At 47.0% G+C, this 22,472-nt stretch overlaps 1 protein-coding gene across 11 annotated transcripts in view; it reads left to right on the forward strand.

Moving 5' to 3' along the window:
* The window catches only part of CALN1 (calneuron 1), a 471,992-nt gene extending 449,681 nt beyond the window's left edge, over positions 1-22,311 (forward strand). For 10 of the 11 annotated variants that reach the window (XM_036825183.1, XM_036825180.1, XM_036825185.1 and 7 more), the window contains 2 exons: positions 4,451-4,607; positions 17,654-22,311. In XM_036825183.1, coding sequence (XP_036681078.1) covers positions 4,451-4,607; positions 17,654-17,781 — 285 coding nt within the window. In that variant the 3' untranslated portion in view covers positions 17,782-22,311. The remainder of the gene's footprint in view (positions 1-4,450; positions 4,608-17,653) is intronic. The other variant, XM_036825182.1, reaches the window with a different exon arrangement.
* Positions 22,312-22,472: the final 161 nt, after the last annotated feature.

Below are 22,472 nucleotides of genomic sequence, written 5' to 3' on the forward strand. Positions count from 1 at the left end.
CTCCCCAAGGGAGACACTCAAAAGTCCCATCCAATGACAACAGAAGACAAGATCTAGAATCTCAAGATGTACATCAAATCTGGGTGTGACTTCTCTTGATCTGGAGACATATGAACTGCAAAGTCAAATTACCCCCCTGAATCCACCCCATCCCCCCAACACACACTCAATTTATAGTAGTGGAACGGGGTCAGGTTAACCACCAAAAATATTCCCATCCAGAAAGCAAACAATGGAACACGCATAGCAGTCCAAGTCTCGGAGCAATTCTGAAATCCTGTTGAACAGACCTTGAGGTGAGGTATGTTCCTTGATTAGACCCTAGTTGTGTTTCCTGGAAATGGCACTTGATGTCGTTACATGATTTCATCACCATCTGGGAGATCCATCCTTTTCCACTTGTTCTCTTTGTACTCACCTGATGAGGGTGAAACTGCACTCCTTCTCAGATGGGACTCGAACCTAGCCATAGCTCAGACTGGGACTTGAACCCACGGGCTGGGACTTGAATCCACGATCCCTGACTACAAGGGGACTCAAACCCACTGTCTTTTTCTTTTTTTTTCTTTAACATTTTTATTGGAGTATAATTGCTTTACAGTGGTGTGTTAGTTTCTGCTTTATAACAAAGTGAATCAGTTATACATATACATATATCCCCATATCTCCTCCCCCTTTCGTCTCCCTCCCACCCTCCCTATCCCACCCCTCTAGGTGGTCACAAGGCACCCAGCTGATCTCCCTGTGCTATGCGACTGCTTCCCACTAGCTATCTATTTTACATTTGGTAGTGTATATATGTCCATGCCACTCTCTCACTTCGTCCCAGCTTACCCTTCCCCCTCCCCATGCCCTCAAGTCCATTCTCTAGTAGGTCTGCGTCTTTATTCCCGTCTTGCCCCTAGGTTCTTCATGATCTTTTTTTTTTTTTTTTAGATTCCATATATATGTGTTAGCATACGGTATTTGTTTTTCTCTTTCTGACTTACTTCACTCTGTATGAGAGACTCTAGGTCCATCCACCTCACTACAAATAACTCAATTTCATTTCTTTTTATGGCTGAGTAGTATTCCATTGTATATATGTACCACATCTTCTTTATCCATTCATCTGTGGATGGACACTTAGGTTGCTTCCATGTCCTGGCTATTGTAAATAGAGCTGCAATGACTATTGTGGTACATGACTCTTTTTGAATTATGGTTTTCTCAGGGTATATGCCCAGTAGTGGGACTGCTGGGTCATATGGTAGTTCTATTTTTAGTTTTTTAAGGAACCCCCATACTGTTCTCCATAGTGGCTCTGTCAGTTTACATTCCCACCAACAGTGCAAGAGGGTTCCTTTTTCTCCACACCCTCTCCAGCATTTATTGTTTGCAGATTTTTTGATGATGGCTGTCTTTTGATTAAAACCACTCACCTGGTGTCAGGACTTACTGAAGCTCAGGTTCTTTTGTCTCATCACAGGAAGTCAGTGTGAGGCAAAGCGGCACGTCAAGAGTGAGTTTATTAGCATAGGACGCTTGTGAGAGATACAAGTGGGCTGGCAAGGGAACACAGCCCTGAGAACAAAGAGGGCTACATTTGTATACTAAAATTAAAAGTGGGGAGAAGAGAAGACCACCTCTTCCTCATTCTTGGGCAGATGTCATGGTGCTACTTAGATCATATATATATTAGCAAAAGGGTGATAACATATACTAAAATATGGTCATTTATCTCAGGTTTTGGTATAATGTCCCCTTTCACCTAGTTTCTTTCCCCTTTCACCTATATTTCTGTCTTGGCCACATGCAGAAATGCTACTCTTCGAGGACTCTTAACTCTCTGAGTTCATGTAACAGGATTCACATCCCGTATCTATTGTCTTGTGTTTTAAATATCAGGGTTTGTGGCTTGAGTGTGTCTGGCACTTGGATGCACCTGGTCTTCTTTCAAGGTAGAGTAGATTGTTGCTAGGTTACTGGATTCTTTTCTTGAGTGGTTATTAGCTTATAACAGTCTCCCAAACTCCCTTAAAATTCCTTTTCTGTCTTAATCCCCTAGTGAGATTTCTAAACTGACTATTTAATTATCCTACTCTATCCCTATCAAGGGAATTGGAAAATGTACCCTTCTTGGGGCCTCTGTAACTCATCCTCAAAGTGGTTTGTGCCCAGAGAAGGTTGGGAGCCCAAAGATAATTTTAAGTTTTGAACAGTCATAGTCGTTTAGTCCCAGGCTGTTTGCTCTTGGCTCTCTCAAAAAGTTAGTCATTTTTAAAAATCTATTTAACTCCAGTTGGTTTCTGCTAATAGCCACATCCACAATTATTTTTGAGACATACCTCTCTCTAAACTTAATGACCAGCTTTCTGGGAGAGCCACCTAACATATTCAGAGATTTTAACAAGGGACATTTTGATTTGTTTTAATAGGCTTGGATTGTTATTTATAGCATTTCTCAATTTTATCTCTTCCTAGTAGGAGATGAGAAACAATTGCTTCTTTCAACCCTGCAAGACCAGAAATTTTGGGGTTGTCTCTATTCCTGGCTTGCAAAACAATCAATTCTTTCCTGAGTTCATCACCTTTTTTTCAAATTGAGTATAATTAACGTATAACATTATATCAGTTTCCTATGTATAAGATAATGATTTGAAATTTGTGTATACTGTGAAATGCTCACCACAAGAGGTCTAGTTATCCATCACCACACATAGTTACACAATTTTTGTGTGTGAGGAGAACTTTTAAGATCTATTCTCTTAGCAACTTTCAAATACACAATACAATGTTATTAACTATAGTCACCATGCTGGATATTACATCTGCAGGACTTATTTTATAACTGGAAGTTTGTACCTTTTGACCCCCTTCACCTATTTCACCCACTCCCCACCCCCCTGCCTCTGGAAACTACCCATCTGTTCTCTGGATCCGTGAATACGTGTTGGTTGTTTGGTTGGTTTGTGGATTACGCACGTAAGTGAGATCATACAGTATTTGTCTTTCTCTGTCTGATTTAGTTCACTCTGAGCTCATCTCTTTCTTGTAGATGAGCAACCGATTGCAACCAGAGCCTGCTGTGTCCCAAACTTTTTACCTAAAGCCACAAACCCATTCAATGTGTATCTGCCCTCTGAGTTATCACAGGCAACAACTTTACCAAATGTTTTGCTACTGCACAACATGGGTTGTTATCTTTCCAGCCTCCAATAACAGTTTTCTTATTTTCCTGGCCCTGGAATCCATACATCATCTTTTGTTCTGGTAGCTTTTCATTTCTGTATACTAATTTCTATATTGTTGACTTAAACCAAGTTATACCAAATCTCTATGGCTACAACGAAGGGCACTTGTTACTCCCATTAGTTTTCCTTTTTGGGGCTATCTTCTCCACTTTATCCTCATTCTGGGACCCCAACAGAAGGAACAGCCTCTTTGTAGGACAGAAGGAAAAGGACACAGGCTAGAACCACACAATGGCTCTTAAAGATTTTAATCAATGTGACCTATGTTAGTTCTACTCACATTTCATTGGCCAAGAAAGTGACATGACCAAATCTGATAGAAATGGAGTGGAAAAGTAAATCTTGTCCCTTGTAGCGGAAGAACATAAGTGGAAACGCTACACCTTTTTTCAGCTGTTCTTCCTCATAAACATGGCTTGGAACGTGCATTTTATCTTGTTAGAGCAAGATACATGCTGGCTTCTTGGAAGATTTAAAACTTTCTAGAGACATATGCATTGTCTGAAGTGTGACACACTCCAAAGTACATGAGGTGTGGAGGGGTGACAGCAGATGGCTGGATGAGTAGGAAACCAAACTAGCAGGTGGCATCTTTTTCTCCAAGATTCTCTACTGAGAGGGTAATCGCATTCCCTGAATTCCCGAGAAGTTCCTGCAAGTTCACAAGTGTGCTTGGAGCTGAGTGTGGCAGGAAACTGCTCATCTGATGTCTTGAAAAGCTGGGACAGATCTCTGTAGGAAGGCTTAGGGCTTGCTAGTCATGCCCCAAGCTGAGTTCTCACCCCCAAGTGCCCCAGACCCTCTCACTCCTCTCTTTTTTTTGTAAATTGATTGATTGATTGATTTTTGGCTGCGTTGGGTCTTCGTTGCTGCGCGCGGGCTTTCTCTAGTTGCAGCGAGTGGGGTCTACTCTTCGTTGCCGTGCACGGGCTTCTCATCGCGGTGGCTTCTCTTGTTGCGGAGCACGGGCTCTAGGCGTGTGGGCTTCAGTTGTTGTGGCACACTGGCTCAGTAGTTGTGGGTCGCGGTCTTAGTAGTTGTGGCTCATGGGCTGTAGAGCATAGGCTCAGTAGTTGTGGCACATGGGCTTAGTTGCTCCGCGGCACGTGGGATCTTCCCGGACCAGGGCTCGAACCCAAGTCCCCTGCACTGGCAGGCGGATTCTTAACCACTGTGCCACCAGGGAAGTCCCCCCTCACTCCTCTTTATCTCCACAGTTCGACATGCAGAGGATAACTCTGGAAGAGCTGAAGCACATCCTCTATCACGCCTTCCGGGACCACTTAACGATGAAGGACATTGAGAACATCATCATCAACGAGGAAGAGAGCCTGAATGAGACCTCGGGGAACTGCCAGACGGAGTTTGAGGGCGGTAGGTACCTCTGCTTCTGCTCTCTGCCTGATCTGGGATAGGCCAGCCCTTCCACATCCTCTGTATGAAAAATGTGTTTACAGTCTCTTGGGCCGAAGTGGCCTTGGACGGAAGCCACAAATCCAGGACCGAGGTTAAAAGATCCTTTTTGCCAAGATGTAGTAGGTTTCTTTTTTTTCTATTTTTTCCCCCAACTCTGCATTTTTGCAAGACCTGTATTGACCCTTCCTTCCTCCGGTGACCCTGGGGTCTGTGACTTGATGAGTGGCTTTGTGGTGTGGGCCTTTATGTAGTGGGGGCTGCGTGGGGTGATGTAAGGAGCCTGTTTGAGCTGTCCGCAAACCCGGATCAAGTCCAGTGGCTAATTGTGTGACCTTGGGCAAGGCATGTATCTTCTCTGAATGAGTTTCCTCACCTATAAACATCAGGATAATTACACCTACTTCACAGGATCCTTAGGAATGAATTACCTCTATTCTATGCTCTCTGAATACACTGGCCAACAAAAGCCCTGCTCATGAAAAAACTCTCATGAACTTCACCAAGAAAATAAGGTTCTCCTGGGGCCAAAAAAGAGACCCATGAGAGGTCATTTTTCTTGGACTCACGAAAGAAAGCTTAAAAAAAAGGCTACCTTATTCCCTAATCAATAGAGAGTTCCAGGGAAGTTAAATAATCAAATCCCTCTTTCCAACTTTGAAAATCAGAGCTGCTTTAACAGCTCTGATGTACAGAAGTTTTTTAAATTACCTTAAAACAGCATAGCAGGCTACGGGCAATTTTTAACTTATTTAAGGTTGAGACTTTTTTAAAAGGTCTCCTATTTTTTTCGGTTCTTTTTTTCTGAACATTACAACAAGCCAATGTGTACAGATGGTAAGCTGTCACATAGACACCAGAATGGAATTTGGTTCTTTGGTTTGGGAGCTGCTGTGTTAGAACCAGCCAAGGCCCACGACAGGCAGACAACACGGGGCTGAGCTTGTCTAGGTGGACACAGTGGTACATCCAGACCTGGGCGCCCGTGGGCCCTGTGAGGGCTGAACTGCTACAGGAAACGGGAGGTGGCTTATACCCCGAGGTGACAAAATTAACTCACATCAGGGAAATAGGGAGTGGTGGGATTGGGGTAAACTTGACAGCAATGCCTCCTTGTAAAGGCGTTCACAGTGAAAATTTTCAAAAGTGCTGTGTACAGCAAACAAAACCCAGCTGTGGTCCAGAAGGTGCCTTGGTTGCCCTGCTTGGGACTTGGAGCATAGCATCAATGTCTGCGTTTGGAATTGGAGCCACACGGACCACACAAGGGCGGGAGGGTCACAGCCAATGCCGTCTACCGCCGGGCAGGCAGGGGAATTGGGAGGACGAGGACGGGTGAAGAGGGCAGGGATTAGATTAAAATTTGGGAAAACAGCAGGCCTGGCTTCTCCGTTCCATCTTGATTTTAGCTGACAGACTCAGTGCTCAAACAGTAGATCTGGGGGCTCTGGTCACCCTGCTGTCAGACACACTCTTGAAATGAGTAGGAAGAGTATTTCTGAGCACTGCATCTTCCACAAGAACCTATGTTCATGGATTGGTGCTTTATTCAGAGAAATGTCACAAGTCTTAGTAATTTCAGAAAGGTCAGACTGCCCTGGGAAATAGTCTGAACTCCAAGCACTGTCTTTTTATTACTCAAAAGCTCATATATTAATAAAATAAATAGCTGACTTAGGGGTTTCCAAATAGAAGTCTTCCTGGGTCTGCTTTAATGATTAGTACATATAGCATTAGCAACACTTACTGTTTGGGGGGTGATTGATAAGGGCCAGACACTGTGCTTTAAAATTCATGATCTTATTTAATAAAAGGAATATTATTTGTAATTCACACCTTGATTTCTTGAATGACCTCTGTGATCTTGATTACATAATCCCTTTTACATATTTTCATGTCAGAGAGGGTTTTTAAAATACGTCAGCGCTTTTTGGCCCCAAACACAACCTCACTGTGTTTGTGTTTAGGTGTAAGATTTTTCCCATCTCGGATATGACCAAAGTCACCAGTGCATGTATTTTAATGCCCACGGCTCTCTCCAGATTCAGGAAAGGGGCTCCCTGATTTTACTCAGGACAAAGGAGTCTGGGAAGAGATGGACGCACAGACACAGAATTCACCCTGGTGCCGTAGGACTGAGAGAGTCCATTTGAGACCTTGTGGTGACCTTGGCCTTCTCCCTTCCATCTTTCCCCCATGCCTGCTGCCCACAAACAGGGACCTGCTGGCAGTTTGAGCCTCTCCCTGCTTCTGCCGAAGTCTGATGGCGTAGTTGCATGGCTTGTGCTTCCTAAATCTTCTCGGCCTCCAGCTGTTTGGGCCGCCCCATTGCCCCAGCGATCAACTCCTTCCGGTCTGCTCTCGCCCTTAACCCAGGCTGCCCCCTCGCCTGTCCAGCCACTTCAGCCAAGGCCTCGCTGACATTTCAGAATCCCCCTCCCACCTGTCAGCGGGCACCATCCCACATCTTGGTAAATCCAGCATCTAACTCTGTAGGGACAAGGTGATTGCCTTTCTTAATTTCAATGATGGAACTTTTTTTTCTTTTTTTTGGCCACGCACCACGAGGCATGCGGGATCTTAGTTCTCCGACCAGGGATCAAACCCACCCTCCCTGAAGTGGAAGTGCGGAGTCTTAACCATTGAACCACCAGGGAAGTCCCAGCAATGGAACTCTTATCTCTCCAAATTTTATCTTCTCTGCAACCCCAAATGACCGATGCAGGGACGAGAGCTGGAATATTTCCCCCAGGCCCCAGAGCCCCCCTCAGGCCACCTCCACTCTTTCTGCTTCCCACTCAGGAAGCTCTCTCCTGCTCTTCTGAGAGCTTTGCGGCAGCAAATATGTTCCCATGCTGATTTGCTCGCCCGTAAAGCTGGGTGATCCATGGCGCTTGGAAATTCTGCTCTATTTGGTGTCAGAGGAAGGAATCAAGGTGTAAGGACCTATTACACCTAAAGATGTAAGAAGTCTTTGCCTTAAAAAAATGAAAGGGCACATCGGTCTCTGAGCAAAGAAGGAGGAGATAGTCAGTGAAACAGGCATTTTGTAGCAGAGTCAGAATTTGAAGAAGCCCACGTCAGATGTCTTTGAGTTCAGCAAAGCTGGAGCTTCTGGAGTGAGGAAAAGCTTTGAAAATGCTGCAGTGTGTGTCCATTAGAAATTAACAGGAGGGCTTCCAAAGGCCATCAGCATCATTTTATGTCAACGATTGTATTTTTCACTTTTATAAATCTTGGGTCTGATACTTTCACAAAGGTGTTCAGATTCTGTCCATTAAGTCAGGAAGTATTGATTATTACTTCTACATGAATGGAAGAATAAAGAACGGAGAAATAGGCCAGAGGTCCAAAGGGTGTGGTACCCCTGATGGGAGAGGTTTGAGGGGGTTTTTGTCCTCTTTTTAGTTTTCATTTTGCCTTGATTTTGTTTTATCTATTGGATTTTTAGGTCAATACAAACAACTCGCACACACACACATACACAGAGCCCCTCACACAGTCTGATCTGCCTAATCTTTATGGTACGTAGGGCTCTGTGATCATAGGTAAGCATTACTTTTTCCATCTTCTCCCAAGAAAAGGACAAGAGGAAATAGGATGAAATTCCAAGTTACATGTAAGGAAGGTTTTCCTGACTTCTTCAGGAAGTCCTGAATTGGGGTGTCACACCATGGATAGAACCCACTTTCCTAGAGCACCAAAAGAAGTCACCTACAGAAGGCCCTGGGAAGGCAGAGAAGAGACTAGAATCTAGAAGAATCTAATGCAAGGATTCTGGAGTGGACTTTTCCTTCATTCACGCCTGGTTTCCAAGTGGAAAATCATCAACTTGAGTCAGACACTTGACCAGGTGCCACCCATGTGCTGGGTGCTTTGGGCAAGAGGTCACTTAACCCCACTCAATTCAGGGGCTCTCTGGTATTACCCACTGGTGGGCAGCCTATGTGTCCCCAATCCAATGAGAATATTTCACTAAAAGTTGGACTTCAAGACCCTTCCAATCCCTCAGACATTTTTTTTTAAGTCCTTTACTAAGATAGATTATGCTTGATGTACTAATGTCTTATCAAACGGGTCAGATACAAGATTACGTGACTACCCACAGTGCCCAATCACCACCCATGCTAAATAAGAGAGGTTTAAGCTGGTTTGCTTCAGTTGGACCACTTGTAATCACCAGCTGTTTTGATTTTGGAGAACATAAGCTCAGTGACACTGAGAGACGAATTTCACATTTTATTATTTGGTTCCAGTCGCTAACATCTATGGAATTAAGTGGTCTTGTGATTGAATCATCTATTTGCCTGTCACCAGATCCTTATTAAGTGTTCTTATGATAAATTATGTTATATACTAAGTCCAGGAGGAAAGGGATGAGGGAACGCTGTCTGGCGTGCTTGCCAAGTGCTGGTCATTTGTTAACACATTGGACTGACCTGTCGGCACGGCCTGAGGGATCAGTTCTGTGGTTCCTGTGGGACAGATGAGGAGACTGAGGCTCAGCAAAATGGAGTCATTTGTCCGAAGTCAAACTGCGAGTAAGGCTTCAAATCTAGGTCCACCCGGCCAAACCCTGCCCTGGCTCCCCTTTAGTGGCCCTGGGTCATTTCCCCGAGCTTAGGTGTTTCAAAGACTCTTTACAGGACGCCTCTTCATCATCCTCACTCCTTTTCCATTTCGTCGCCAGTGAAATCACATTATATTTGGAAGTCAAGTAGACGTGCAGCAAGATCTGTGTGTGAGCCCTTTCAAGATGCGTCCCCCAAGTGTTGTCCCTAAATGGAATACCAGCTGTCAGGGTTTTGTAGGCATTCTGACAACACGCACGGGAGAGGGAAATCAAGCAAAAATCATCAACTGGGGAATAAATAGTTTCTGTGAAAGACACAGCAAAGCTGCTCTGTACCATTCAGTATGATGGACAAGAGAAACAAATGTCAGAGGGGTGACCCAGGCCAGGTAGCCCCCAAAGCATCCCTGTGCAGTCATGTGGGTTTTGTTCCCTGCCCTGTGTACACTAGCTGTGTGACCCTGGGGAACTTATTTTAAAACTCTCTGAGCCTTATTTTTTTCATTTGTCCGATGATGCAAAGATTGGACAACGGTGGTTATATCTAGATTCAAACATTTCTGGGCTCCTTGGAAGGTGAGAAAGAATTTTGCAGCCATGTCCCAGGGCTCCAGCTCAAGCCAGCCCTGCTGAAGTCACGATGTTTCTGTCGGGATGTCAAATGCACACCTGGATTGGGAGACCTGGCGCATCACCTGGCCGTACACCTTGGGCATTTCATGCCCATCCAACTGAAAAGGGCATGATGTGTCATCCACAGCATCTGCTCCCAGCTCACCAGGTGCCGTGACTTTCCTGAAATAAAACCTGTTCTCCTGGGATAGATGTAAGAGGTTAAGGCGTAGGTGAGGTCCATGGCAGGTGGTGAGACAGGAGACAGTTTGAAAGAAAGTTGGGGCTTCGGACAATAAAAGATTTTTCTTCTTCTAGTTGGGGACCTATCAAAGCAAACCTGTAGGAAAGTTTTCTGGAACCATGAGTGGGGAGTGAAGAGATTCTGAAATACAAGATAGAGACCTGGAGAGCTATAGGCATGATAGCTAAGAACTCCAGCTCTGCGCTCTGGACAGGGCTGGCTTAAAATCCTGCCTCACCACGTATAGGCCACTTGAGTAAGGCACTTAAATACATATTAAGAGCCTAAGTTTTTTTCATCTGTGAAATGGGAATCTTATCATGACCTACCTCATATGGTTGTTATGAGGATTAAATGGGATAACACGTGAGAAGATTTAGTACAATGCTTAACACATTAGTAAGCAATCATAACAAACAAAAAAAAAAACAAAACTGGCCGGTCCCTGGTCCCAGTTCTCTTCTTAATGTTACTTTTTACCTGGAGACATTGCAGAGTATGTACTGCTGGAATGCCACATCTTTGAAAGATGGTGCAGGGACCAAATTTACAGGGTTTGAACCATCCTCTTGACACATTTCATCCCTAAAGTTAAGTCCTTGCCAACGTTGGAGTTCCCAAGAGTATTAGTCAAGACCCTTTTGGCTTCAAGTAACAGAAACTCAACCCACACCCCATTAAACTAAAAAGCACTGGCTCAAATAATAGGGGAAGCCAAAGGGATGAGCTTTGGTTGACTTGGACCCAAAGAGCTCAAGCAACATTCTCTCCCTGTCCCTGCCTTGCTCTCATTCTCTCTGTCCTTTCCTCTCTGTTGGCATCATTCTCGGGCAGGCCCTCTCTCCCCAAAGTCAACAGGATTCTCTCTCTCGAGATTCAGCTCCATTCCAAGAAGGGACTCCAATCAAATCTGCTTGGCCCATGTGCCTACCTCTGGACAAGCCAAGAGCTTAGGGTACTCTACTGGCCAATCTGGTTTGTTACTAGGGGAAAGGTGAGGCCCTGGATTGAGAGTTCCACCAGGTGGAGAGGCACAGATCCCCAAACCAAAAGATGAATTTTGTTACATGAAGGAGAAGGATGGCTGGAAAGGCCAAAATAACACCTGGCCACACCATGCCAGGGAGCCTTGCAGGACCCTCAAAGCCAGACACAGCTGTCTGACATCCAGAAACCCAAGATGATTTTGTGGTGACAAAGGGCCAGCTCATACCCACACAAGTACAGGTGGCCTGTCTTCCTCCTACAAAAGCATCACCTGTTCCCTTAGACACCACATCCTCCACCTCTAACTTCAGGTCTTACATGGGTACTGGGACGCTCTGTTATCACTGATGAAAAATCTCTTTCACAAACTCTTAATTAACTCCACTTTAGGCTATGGAACTATCCAATTTCCTAAATCATAAAGTGTCAGACCTGGAAGGATCACAGAACTCTAGTAGCTCCCAGACCTGGTAGATCTGGCTAATTGTTCGAATCACCTGAGCTGGGTTTTATATTGTTTTACCATTTCCTGAGCCCCAAACTCCCTGCCAGGAATATCACTTACGTACATCTGCGTTAGGGCAATTAGTCAGAATTGTTATGATTCTGATTTACCTTATTTGGGAGCCAGTGTCTCTGAAGGTTGAAGCCAGAAGGATTATGAACCCATTCTACATAGGGTCACCCAGCTGGTCAGTGGCAAAATCCGTGTAGACTCCTGTCTCTGGGAAAAAATTCCAGAGCCACTGCCTGGCATTTGCCGAGCAGAACCATGTGAATTTCTGTCAAAATAAGAAGGGGAAGGAGCAGTCTGTCACTAGAGCTTACAAACCCAGGTCCTGTCACAGCAGCCAGGAGTCTGCTGGTGCACGGACTCGCTAATGAGCTTTTAAGAAAACAGGCAACCTCACTTCTGTGTCCTCCTGTGTCAACCTCCCCTAACTCACATTTCATCCCCATGTACTTTCTGGACTCCTACTGTGACAAGTACTATGTAGAAAGATATCAACATCTACTGGGAAGAAAAACATAGAAAAGATCACCAATAGCATGATGTATTCTTGCCATTTTCAGCATTCAGTAAGATCCAAAAAGGAATAGGTTCCTTGACAAGTTAAACACAGAGTTACCGTATGACCCAGCAATGTGGCTCCTAGATTTGTACCCAAGGGAACTGAAAACACGTCCACACAAACACTTGTACATGAACGTTCATAGCAGCATTATTTATAATAGCCAAAAAAATAGAAACAACCCAAATGTCCATCAGTTGGTGAATGGATAAACAGAATGTGGTACATCCATTCAATGGAATATTATTCAGCCACAGAAAGGAATGAAGTACCCACACATGCTACAGCATGGATGAACCTGGGCAAGATTATGTTAAGTGAAAGAAGCCAGACACAAAAGGTCACATAGTGTATGATGCCATGTATATGAAATGCCCAGAATAAGCAAATCCATAGAGACAGAAAGTAGATTAATGATTACTAGGGGCTGGGGAGGGAGGGGGATGAGGAGTGACTTATAATGTGTATGGGGTTTCTCTTTAGGGTGATGAGAACTTTCTAGAATTAGGTGGTGGTGATGGTTTCACAACCCTTGGGAATGTACTAAATACCACTGAATTGTACACCCTAAAAGGGTGAATTTTATGGTATGTGATTCTATCTCAGTTGAAAGTAAATAAATATTAAGAGCTAGATTTTTTAAAAAATTAAAATATCAGGCCCTTTGAGAGCACGATAGATGTTCAGGAGAAGCCTCATAGGAAAGTCAAGTTTAGGTTAGGCCTGGAAGAAATGAGAGGGAAGGTAAGTGGGCACCCTTAGCAGAGGGAAAGGTAGGAACAGTGCTGTAGAGTCTTAGGTAGAGAGCAGAGCTGCTTGGCTGAGACAAAGGTTGCTGGGGGAGGAGAGGAGTGGTGGTTTAGGGACAGAGGGGCAAAGGGGATAGGAGGTGATCTGTGGTCCTGCCTACCTGCTGAGCTTAGGAGGTGGATAGAACTGCTTCCCCCAGCAAGGGGGGGCCTTCAGGGAGATTGCAGGGTGTGGTGACGCATACCAAGCACGGCTCCAGGAAGGCGAGTCTGGCTGCACTTCAGGATGAATAATTGAGGGAAGGGACCAAAGCAAAGTTTTAGGAGCATCTGCTGTAGTCTCAGCCCGGGGCTAGAGGCTGCAGGAAACAGGAGAAAAACCAACAGATCTTTTCTCCAGCCCTCAGGGGATACAGGAAGGAAACCTTGCATTTCTCTAGCAAGTCACGGTTGCACATAGCTTTTGATTTTTTATGAGCCCGTTGATCTCTGAAATAATTTTTGAAATGAACAGAACAATTATCCTTAGCTCCTTTTACAGAGAGAGAAGCTGAGGCTCAGAGAAATTCAGCCTCTTGCCCAGGGCTCTTCCTAAGTGGCAGTGAGGAGAAGAAACCATATCTCCAACTCACAGTTCATCCTGGGCTGACCTGTCCTCTTGTTGGGGAAACCAAGTGTAGACACTGAGAATGAATAAATACACAAAAATATAGTGCCATGTAAATATATGATAGCCAAAGACAGGCATTAAATTATTATCAACAAACACATTAATTAGTGCTGGGTTATACTGTCTACCACACCAAGTGTTTGAAGTACATTTCTTTTGGATCTTCCTCTGGCTGTACTTTCTATTGCTAAACAAAAGATCAGGAGAGAGTTTGTGTAGAACTTTTGAACCTGGATATTAGAATCAGACCTGGGTTCAAATCCCACCTTCACTATTTTCCAAAAGACCTTGGACTCTACTTCTTGGAGCTTCAGAGCCCTCACCTACCAAATGAGGGTCACACACCCAATTCACAAAGGACTATCGCTATTAATTCTGCAAGGACATCTATAAAGCACATAATGCGTACCTTGCCCACTGAGGTGGGTGCTCAGTAAGTAAAGGGGAATTTTTTCAAGGTTCCCATATAGGAATTAGCATTCACTGGGCACAGACAACATTCAAGTAACTTCCTATGTTCTTAATCCTCACCACAAGGTAGGTCTTATTTACCCCTATTTTATAGATGGGGAAATTGAGGCCCAGGGAGCTTGGCTTGCCCAAGCTCACACAGCTACAATGTGGGATAATATGACTGTGATTCAGATTGGGGTCTGGCTTCTTCACTCTGCCACACAACTTACATCAGAACTGGATGTGAAAGAATTCTCATCCCGGGACTTCCCTGGTGGCATAGTGGTTAAGAATCCACCTGCCAATGCAGGGGACACAGGTTCGAGCCCTGGTCCAGGAAGATCCCACATGCCGTGGAGCAACTAAGCCCATGCGCCACAACTACTGAGCCTGCGCCCTAGAGCCTGCATGCCACAACTACTGAGCCCGCCTGCCACAACTACTGAGCCCACGTGCCTAGAGCCCATGCTCTGCAGCAAGAGAAGCCACCGCAATGAGAAGCCCGCGCACCACAATGAAGAGTAGCCCCCCCGCTCGTCGCAACTAAAGAAAGCCCGTGCACAGCAATGAAGACGCAACGCAGCCAAACATAAATAAATAAATAAATAAATAAATAAAAGAGGTCTCATCCTTGCACAGAATCTGAATTAAAGACTCCGCCTGCCAATGCAGGGGACACGGGTTCGAGCCCTGGTCTGGGAAGATCCCACATGCCGCGGAGCAGCTAGGCCCGTGAGCCACAATTGCTGAGCCTGCGCGTCTGGAGCCTGTGCTCTGCAACAGGAGAGGCCGCGATGGTAAGAGGCCCGCGCACCGCGATGAAGAGTGGCCCCTGCTCGCCGCAGCTAGGGAGGGCCCTCACACAGAAACGAAGACCCAACACAGCCAAAAGTAAATAAATAAAAAAAATAAAATAAAATAAAAAAAAGACTCCGATCTCCAATGATGGTGGGTTTCAGAACTACCCAGGAGAGAGGTGTGGAAGCTCCACTCCGCTTACAGGACTCACGGCTGGATCCAGCCTGGCATGACCTCACGTACAAACTATTAGGTCCCCAGGCCTTTCCTCCTCCCTTCTCTCTCCCCTCCTACTGCTTTGAAGGATATTTAGATCAAAGGTGCAGCCACTCTCCTGGGGGATAATCCTGTTGCCTGTAACCTTGTTTTCTGAGTGTCCTTCACAAAGAAGGGCTTCAGCAAAAAATTTCTCTCTCAGCCCAATCACACAATTTTTCTTTTCCTTAAGCCTTCGCCAGCCCTCAAGATAGGAAGGTAGATGTCTGCCTTCAGAAGCATTTTTATACTGAGGAGCTGCCCGGAATAAATTAGCTAGTCCTCAGAAAGTGTTAGATATGCCGCTTCCACATCCTCATCTTATTTTCTGCTTTGGGTCCTTTCCTTCCCAAACACCACCTCCCTTTTCCTTCCTCAGGGCTGATATAACTTTTTACATTTGCCCACTTCTGGGGGCAGGCACATCTCCGCACCAAGGAAATTTTCTTCCTCCAGGTGAGAACTTATACGATTCTAAGACCCAGACAGGATGAGCAAGGAGTAGAGAACTGAGCCAAAAATACTTTCAACCAATCACCGAGGGAAGCAGAGGTCCAGTGGACCCAGAAGGATTAAAGATATCAAGACAAGGCCTAAGAGACTAAGGCAGAAATAACCGACAGGTATTGGGGAGGGAGCCGGGAGCTGTGCCGGGGGCATTGGGCCTCTGTGAAGTGTGGCTTGCTGGAGAAACTTTCCGGTGGATGTAATTTGTAGAGGCCCCCCTGAGCCTTGTCTCAGGGGAAGCTCCTCTGCCTTTGGAAACATCACCCGCTTCCTGCTTCTTCCCTGCTATTTCTAGGGCATTAGAGGAGCCACTGAGTGTCAAGGGGGAGAGGGACGTGAATTTGAACATTTTTTTTAAGGCGTGTGGACCCTACCTTGACCTTTTTCTTTTGCCAGTCTTCTTTCCAGCAGAGGGTAATTTTAAGGGAAATTACGCTTCTTTTCTTTCTTTTTTTCCCACTCAATTTGGCCTAAAGAAAAACCACTTTCCCTCAGCTGGTGGTTGTTTGCAAAGGTACAGTAGAATGTCTAGCAGAAGGACCCCTTTGCAAAATGGAAGGTAATCTGAAAATGTTCTTCAGTCCTGGCATTGGGTTTCTGCAGTACCCCCACCCCGATGTCCCTAACACACACCTGCACACACACAGACCTCCTGCCCCCAGCAACTCAAACTCTATCAGATTCTTGGGCCCTACCCAGATGTACTGAACCAAAAAGCCTGGGGCTGGGGCCCGGAGATCCCCTAATCACCTGCAGAGCTTATTAAAAATACACATTCCTGGCCTCCACCCCCAGAGATTTGGATTCAGTCATTCTGTGATGGGGTGGGAGAATTCGCACTGATATCAAACTCCCAGATGGTGCCGAGGCAGCTGGTCCAGCGAGTAGCCCTGGTGTAGGTCGCCTCCCGCCAGCTTCCCAGGAAGGGATTTCTTCCACAAGCTAAGTGGTAAACTGTGTGTAAAGCTTACTGCGGGACCAGGACGGACAGGGAAGGAGGTGTAGACAAAAAGAGGAAAGAGAAGGAAAAGAAATTCTGGCGTGGGAAGCAATGCCTGGAGGAGAGAGCCGTTCTTTCATCAAAGCTTTTCCTTTCTTGTTATCTCATTTCCCTATTTCTGGCCCATATTCGTAACCCACTAGTTAATGCCTTCTGATCGAGACCAACTAATGATTTCTCGTGGGCCTTATAAAAATGGTGACTCAAGACCTGGCCCAACAAAAGGATTAAGACAGCGCCACCCCAGGACCTAAGGTCAGACCCTTGGGGCCGCAGGATCTGGGGGCAGGGACACCCTACCTCCGAACAGCCTGAGAGGATTCTGCACCTCCTTGCTTCACATGGGTCCTATCCACAGCTCACGTGGTCTCCACAACCCAGATTTCAGCAGGCACCACGATCACCTAGTTAAACTCGGAAGATCACTGGCCAGAGTCCCCCATTCAACAGATTGGCGGGGAGCAGGGGCTGGCCTGAGAATCTGCATTTTTAATAAGTTCTTGGTTCTCTGATGTAGCTTACCCAGGGACCCCGCTCTCGAACCACTGCTGTGCGTATCTGCCATAATGCCAGAAGTCCCTTAGAGTCATTTCAACTGGCAGCCACCCAAGAACAGCCCTGGGAAAGGTAAGTGGCTTCCAGCCCGTCCTGTAGGGATACATCCGAACCTCGCTCTGTCTGTAACAGCTGCCTCAAACATGGGAGGCTGGCTTTCTGCAGAAACGACATGGCCAGGCCTGGATGATGCCTTTGGTGAGACTCACGCTGAAAACGTGATGTATTTCCTCGCTCTGAAATCGCTGTAGCGCTATTGCATCTGGAAGCCTAGACCTCACTCTGAACATCACATCTGGCATGATTTTTGAAGTTTGGCCACTTCGTACCATTTGCCAGGAGCAGGGATGCCCAGTCTCTTCCGAGAGCTGTCCTAGAGATGCTTTACTTGATGTGACCGGTCTTCTTCCTGTGGACCGGTCCCTGGGCTTGTTGAGGAAGAAGTGCAGTCTGTCTCATTGTGTCATTTCTCTCTTCCCTCCCTGCCTTCCCTCCATGCCTCCTTGCCCTCTGCCCCACCCCCCGCCCCAGTGCATTCCCAGAAGCAGAACAGACAGACCTGCGTCCGGAAGAGCCTCATCTGCGCCTTCGCCATGGCCTTCATCATAAGCGTCATGCTGATCGCGGCCAACCAGATCCTCCGGAGCGGCATGGAGTAGCGGCCTCCCCAGCACCTGCGTTCCTGGCTCACGCGCATGTGCTTGCCCCGCGGGCAGACTCTTCCTCCACAAAAAAAGCAGATACGGACGGTGCAGACGCGGCACAGTCCGGTGAAGAACCCAAGGTTGCAGTGCAACCCGTGTCGTTGCAAACCCACTTCATCCCCTTGGCAGGTACACAAAAGGGCTGTCTTCAATGCTTTAATGGTCTTGTTTCCTAATGCAATAAATAGCCAGGAGTTCCGGATGATCGCTTCGGCCGCCTGTAGGAACTCTAAAGAGAAACTTCATTTTCATCTCGGAATTCCCATGGCCATCCAGGTTGGCGGTGTAAGGGAGCAAGAGAGAGACGGAACACGCAATCACCTCTGCGCCCCGTTCTTTCAACCCAGGGGTCAACTGGAGACTCCCTCCCTGCCCCACCCCAGGGCAACCCTCAGTGCCAAGAAGCTGACTTCTGAGTTGCTGCAGAAGTGGGGGCTTCCTGTCCTACCCTGGTTTTCTTCCCCAACCTAGTGGAGGCCCCCCGGCAAGGCATGAGGGGAAAGCCATGGAATGGGGTGCAGCGCCCAGCGGTCTGCAAGTTGCACCCCCTGCGCTTCTGTTCTACTGCCTTTTCTACAGGACTCTTGTTGGCAGAGTTGGGGAGCTCTCGGTTTCCGTCGGCACTTGGCTTTCTGTTCCTAGAGCCCATCGCGCACCAGCATTTTGGAATCTGCAGAGAGCCTTTCTCCCAGCTTTGCCGCCTGTGCTGCCATTTAGACAAAAAAAAGAAGCATAACCGTGGGCATCTCTATCATGTAGACGCACAGACAGACGTATATATTGGGCTTCTTCTTGTGTGACATCCATCGTCCCTAATTGCTTTACTGCTGATAGAAGCTTGTCCTCCGACACACATCCCTGCCTCTTTGGGGTGGGTAGTTTGGGGATGGGGAGGGACATAGGCTGGTGGTGAGGAGGTATTGCAAGCCACGCCCCAGTGGTCCAGAGTGATGGAGTCCAAACACATCTCCATGCTGGGAGACCTCTGTAAGTTAAGGTCCTTGTGCATCTCACCTTTCTCTCATCTTCCAATTTGCTTTCTTAGTCTGTCTTCCCAGATAGAAAGAGAAACACCATCCCAAACGGAAAGCTGGAAAGATCAAACCACTGTATTTTACGTAACATCTTCAGGCAGTCAGATTCTGCAACTGACTCATTTTCACAAGAAAACAAAAAGATGTTAATAAGCTTAGCCAACTCGACAGGTAAAATACTTCTGTTGGGGAAGGGAACTGAAGCCAACCCCATTTCAAGTTTGCGATTTCCTGACTTTTCCTAGATGCCATATCCACCGCCGCTCTTCATTCAAGCTTGCGTAGTCTGATTAGCCAATAACCTTTCGCTGCAATTCTTCCCTCTGTACGTTTCCAAGCTCAGGTCTGTATTTCTGTGATTGGAATTGTCTTGCTCTTCTTTCTTTCCATTGCATCTTAAAGCTACAAGCTATTCCCCTCTCCCTTTTCCCTTTTTGTTCAGTATGGAGGTGCCAGAATCTTTCCTCTCTTGCTGCAGCCGGGTGGTTTTGGGGTGCGGTGTGTGTTTACGAATCCCTCCTCAAGCCTCCCCCCTCTCTCTGCTCTCTCCCTCTGGTCTTCCCAGGCTTGGAGCATCCAAGGTCTCAGTTTGGGGTCTTCTTCCAAATCACCTCTGTAAGCACTTTGGGCAACAGCCTGGGAGCAACTCTAGAAACTTCCCCACTGCAAATATCCATGATGAGCACAAGTAAAACTAGGGTTTGAGCCGTAGTATGGAGGAGGGAGCAGGTGTAAGCTCCCGGGAACCTGGGAGGTTACAAGTCCCTCTGTGAAAATGCCTGGGGTCCCACACATCCAGGCCAAGTAAGGCAATGGCCTGCCTGTCCCTCTAGCCTGCCCTGCCCCGTTAGACACTTCACATCTGTCTATCTCTCCTCTCTCCCCTCTCACCTGACTCACCTCGGTCCCTCGGGACCAGGCTTCAGAGCGAGAACAGGTCCAAATGTAGAATACGGATACACAGGACAAGTTTATCATTAGTTTCTGCCCAAAGCAGTTTGCTCTCTCTCTTTAGGTAGGAGGGACCCCGTGAATGACTTGGCCATGTCCTCCTGGGGAGGGGGGTGAGAGACCCCAAGTAGACTGGATGGAGACCCCAGGCATGATTCTTAAAGGACCCTGCCCTGTGAGAGGGCAGTGCTGTAGGTGATGCTGGACTTCAGGGCAAAACAATGAGTACTTCTTTAAAGGCTACAAGTTCTTCTGCCTCCTACTGGGGAGCAGGGACCTTGAAGGATGTGAGGGTTAGACTTAATTGGAAGAGAAATCAGCCGCTGTGCAAGGGTGTGAATTAAACGGCAACCTGAAGAGACACCAACAGCCTGTTCCCCACCAAGTCCTCAGCATCCTCTCCCTAAAGAGGACCATTTTCCTCTCTCCCAGTGAGTCCGTGGAACCGAGTCCCTCCTACCCAGGAGAAGGCATCCCTTGTGGGTGTTGCTAGGGAGAGAGGGTGAGAAAGAAGCCATAGAATTCTCTTTGATGGGCTAGAAGTTAACCTCCTGCCGTGGTAACCGCACACATGGCACCAGGAGCTGAGTGTGTGGGAACATCCCAGAGCTAACGGCACCCCGGAGACTCTGGGCACTAAGATCCTGTACCTCGGCAGCTTTGCCTGGACGGTCTGTCAACGGTGTTGGGCTGCAAATGCTGACTTCCCACCGCTCCACCCCCAAGTTCTGTCCACACCTGTGCTACTCCAGGGCCCCAGGCCAGCGAGTGCCTTCCCCACGGGGGTTACTGTGTTCATGGATGAAGACTCTAGAAGTCCTGGTCCCCCATGTCCAAGGTGTGCCATGTGGCCCTGGCTGGAAGTGACCTTCGCAGGAATTGAGCGGGAGGAATTCAACGCTCACTCTGTCCTCCCAGCAAATAGACTTATGGGTCTATTATGGGGTGGCTGAGAGACTAGCAAACCGAGCTTGGCTCATTCTTGCCTCCACCCCTGACCACACGAGTGATGATCAGGGAGGCACTTTGCTTGGGGGACAAGGGGTGCAGACCCTGACCCTTTGACCCCCAAAGAAGCTGTCTCTCATCACTCCCAGAGCCCCCAAACAGGACCTAGCATGGGAACTGCTAACCGTGGTTTCCAGAATGTGCGTGGGTCCCACATGACCTATCTGTGTTTTAAAAAAAAAAAAAAGGATGTTGCCATGGCAACCCTTGCATTCCACCCTGAGTTTGCCAAGGCACACAAAAATAGGGAACATTTCCTTAAGGAACAAACACTTGGGTTCTGCCTGCTTGCATCCTGACTCCCTGAATCTGTATCCCGCTGGTGGGAGAAATTAGCCTCAAAGGATCTGGTCATTTCTCTGCCTTGTCCTCTTCTGTTTGGACCTGTCCTTCCATTTGCTCAGGAGAACAGGAGCTACCTGTGAGCCGGGTGGTACCCTCCCCACTTCCCAGAGCCCAGAGCAAAGACCCCTTAATCTGGGCAAAAAGGCAGAAATGCCATCTGGAAGACAAAAAATATTTTAAGCCCCAGTCTTTAAAAGCATCTGTTTGCCTGTTGAGAAGCTCTCCCACAAGCCAGAAATGTGAACTAAAGTGAACTGAGGTTTACATGTGGTCTCCGGCAAGCCAGTGGTTTCCAGAGTTTCTAGGTGTTTTATTTGCAGAGAACAAGTTGTGTACACGACGTGTCTTCTTTCTTAATACCTGCTTCCTGTCTCAATTTTCACCTGACAAATGGCCTCCTCTCTGCAGTTAGCCGAAAGAACCTAATGAAAGATGGCAAGCTCGTTTTGATGATCATGCCCCCATCCCAACCTCCCATCCACAGAATCACAAAACGATATATCGGACACCTGGGAGAGAAATTTATCTTTTATTCCAAATGCCTTCTCTAGGTTCAGTCGAGACTCAGGTCATAAATCAAAGAGAGTTTTGCTCTTAACCCACAGCTAGCAGCCTCCCTGGGACCGTATGAGGGCATGACCAGAAAAGTAAGGTGTGACTGCCAAGCTCCTCAGCTTGGCGGGCGTGGCCTTGTGTGGTTGGTTGCACACTGTGAAGCCCCGTTCCGCTGTGCTCTCCACGCCCGTTGAAGCTGCCAAGTTCTGCCCTTTCCAGCTGGAGGTCTCAAACCATATTGGGTCATTTTACTGCACTATTCCTCCCAAAGCCCGTAGTGATCATGTTATTCATTCTATTCCACTAAGATATACAAAAGGTCTGGAACTGCACTGCAGAAAGGAGGGGCCCCCTTTTCTATAATGCCATGATGATACAGATAGACTTAAGCTTCTAGACTTTGGCATATACTGGTTGTGTCACCAGGCGGACTGCGGAGCCGTCTTCCCTGGAGAACATCTATCTGAAATGACCTCAGATCAGAGATCTCTCATTGGCCTCTTCCGTGATCCTCCCAGGGCTAAGCCTCCATAACCTAAAGGTGTTACCATAGCCATCCTCCCAGACCGCCTCAACTCCCCCCCAGAAGGGGGAAAAAAATCCATCAGAAACAGAAAAGAAACATTATTCCGCAGCTAGGGTTTTCAATTTGAATTATTTAAAGCAATGGCAAAATGGAGGGAGGTTCAGTCTGCCTCTAAGCACTCCGTCTCCATGACAATTTAAATGTCAGAACTGTTCAGCTTCACTTCT

Source organism: Balaenoptera musculus, chromosome 15 (genome assembly GCF_009873245.2).
Source record: "Balaenoptera musculus isolate JJ_BM4_2016_0621 chromosome 15, mBalMus1.pri.v3, whole genome shotgun sequence".
Lineage (NCBI taxonomy): Eukaryota > Metazoa > Chordata > Mammalia > Artiodactyla > Balaenopteridae > Balaenoptera > Balaenoptera musculus.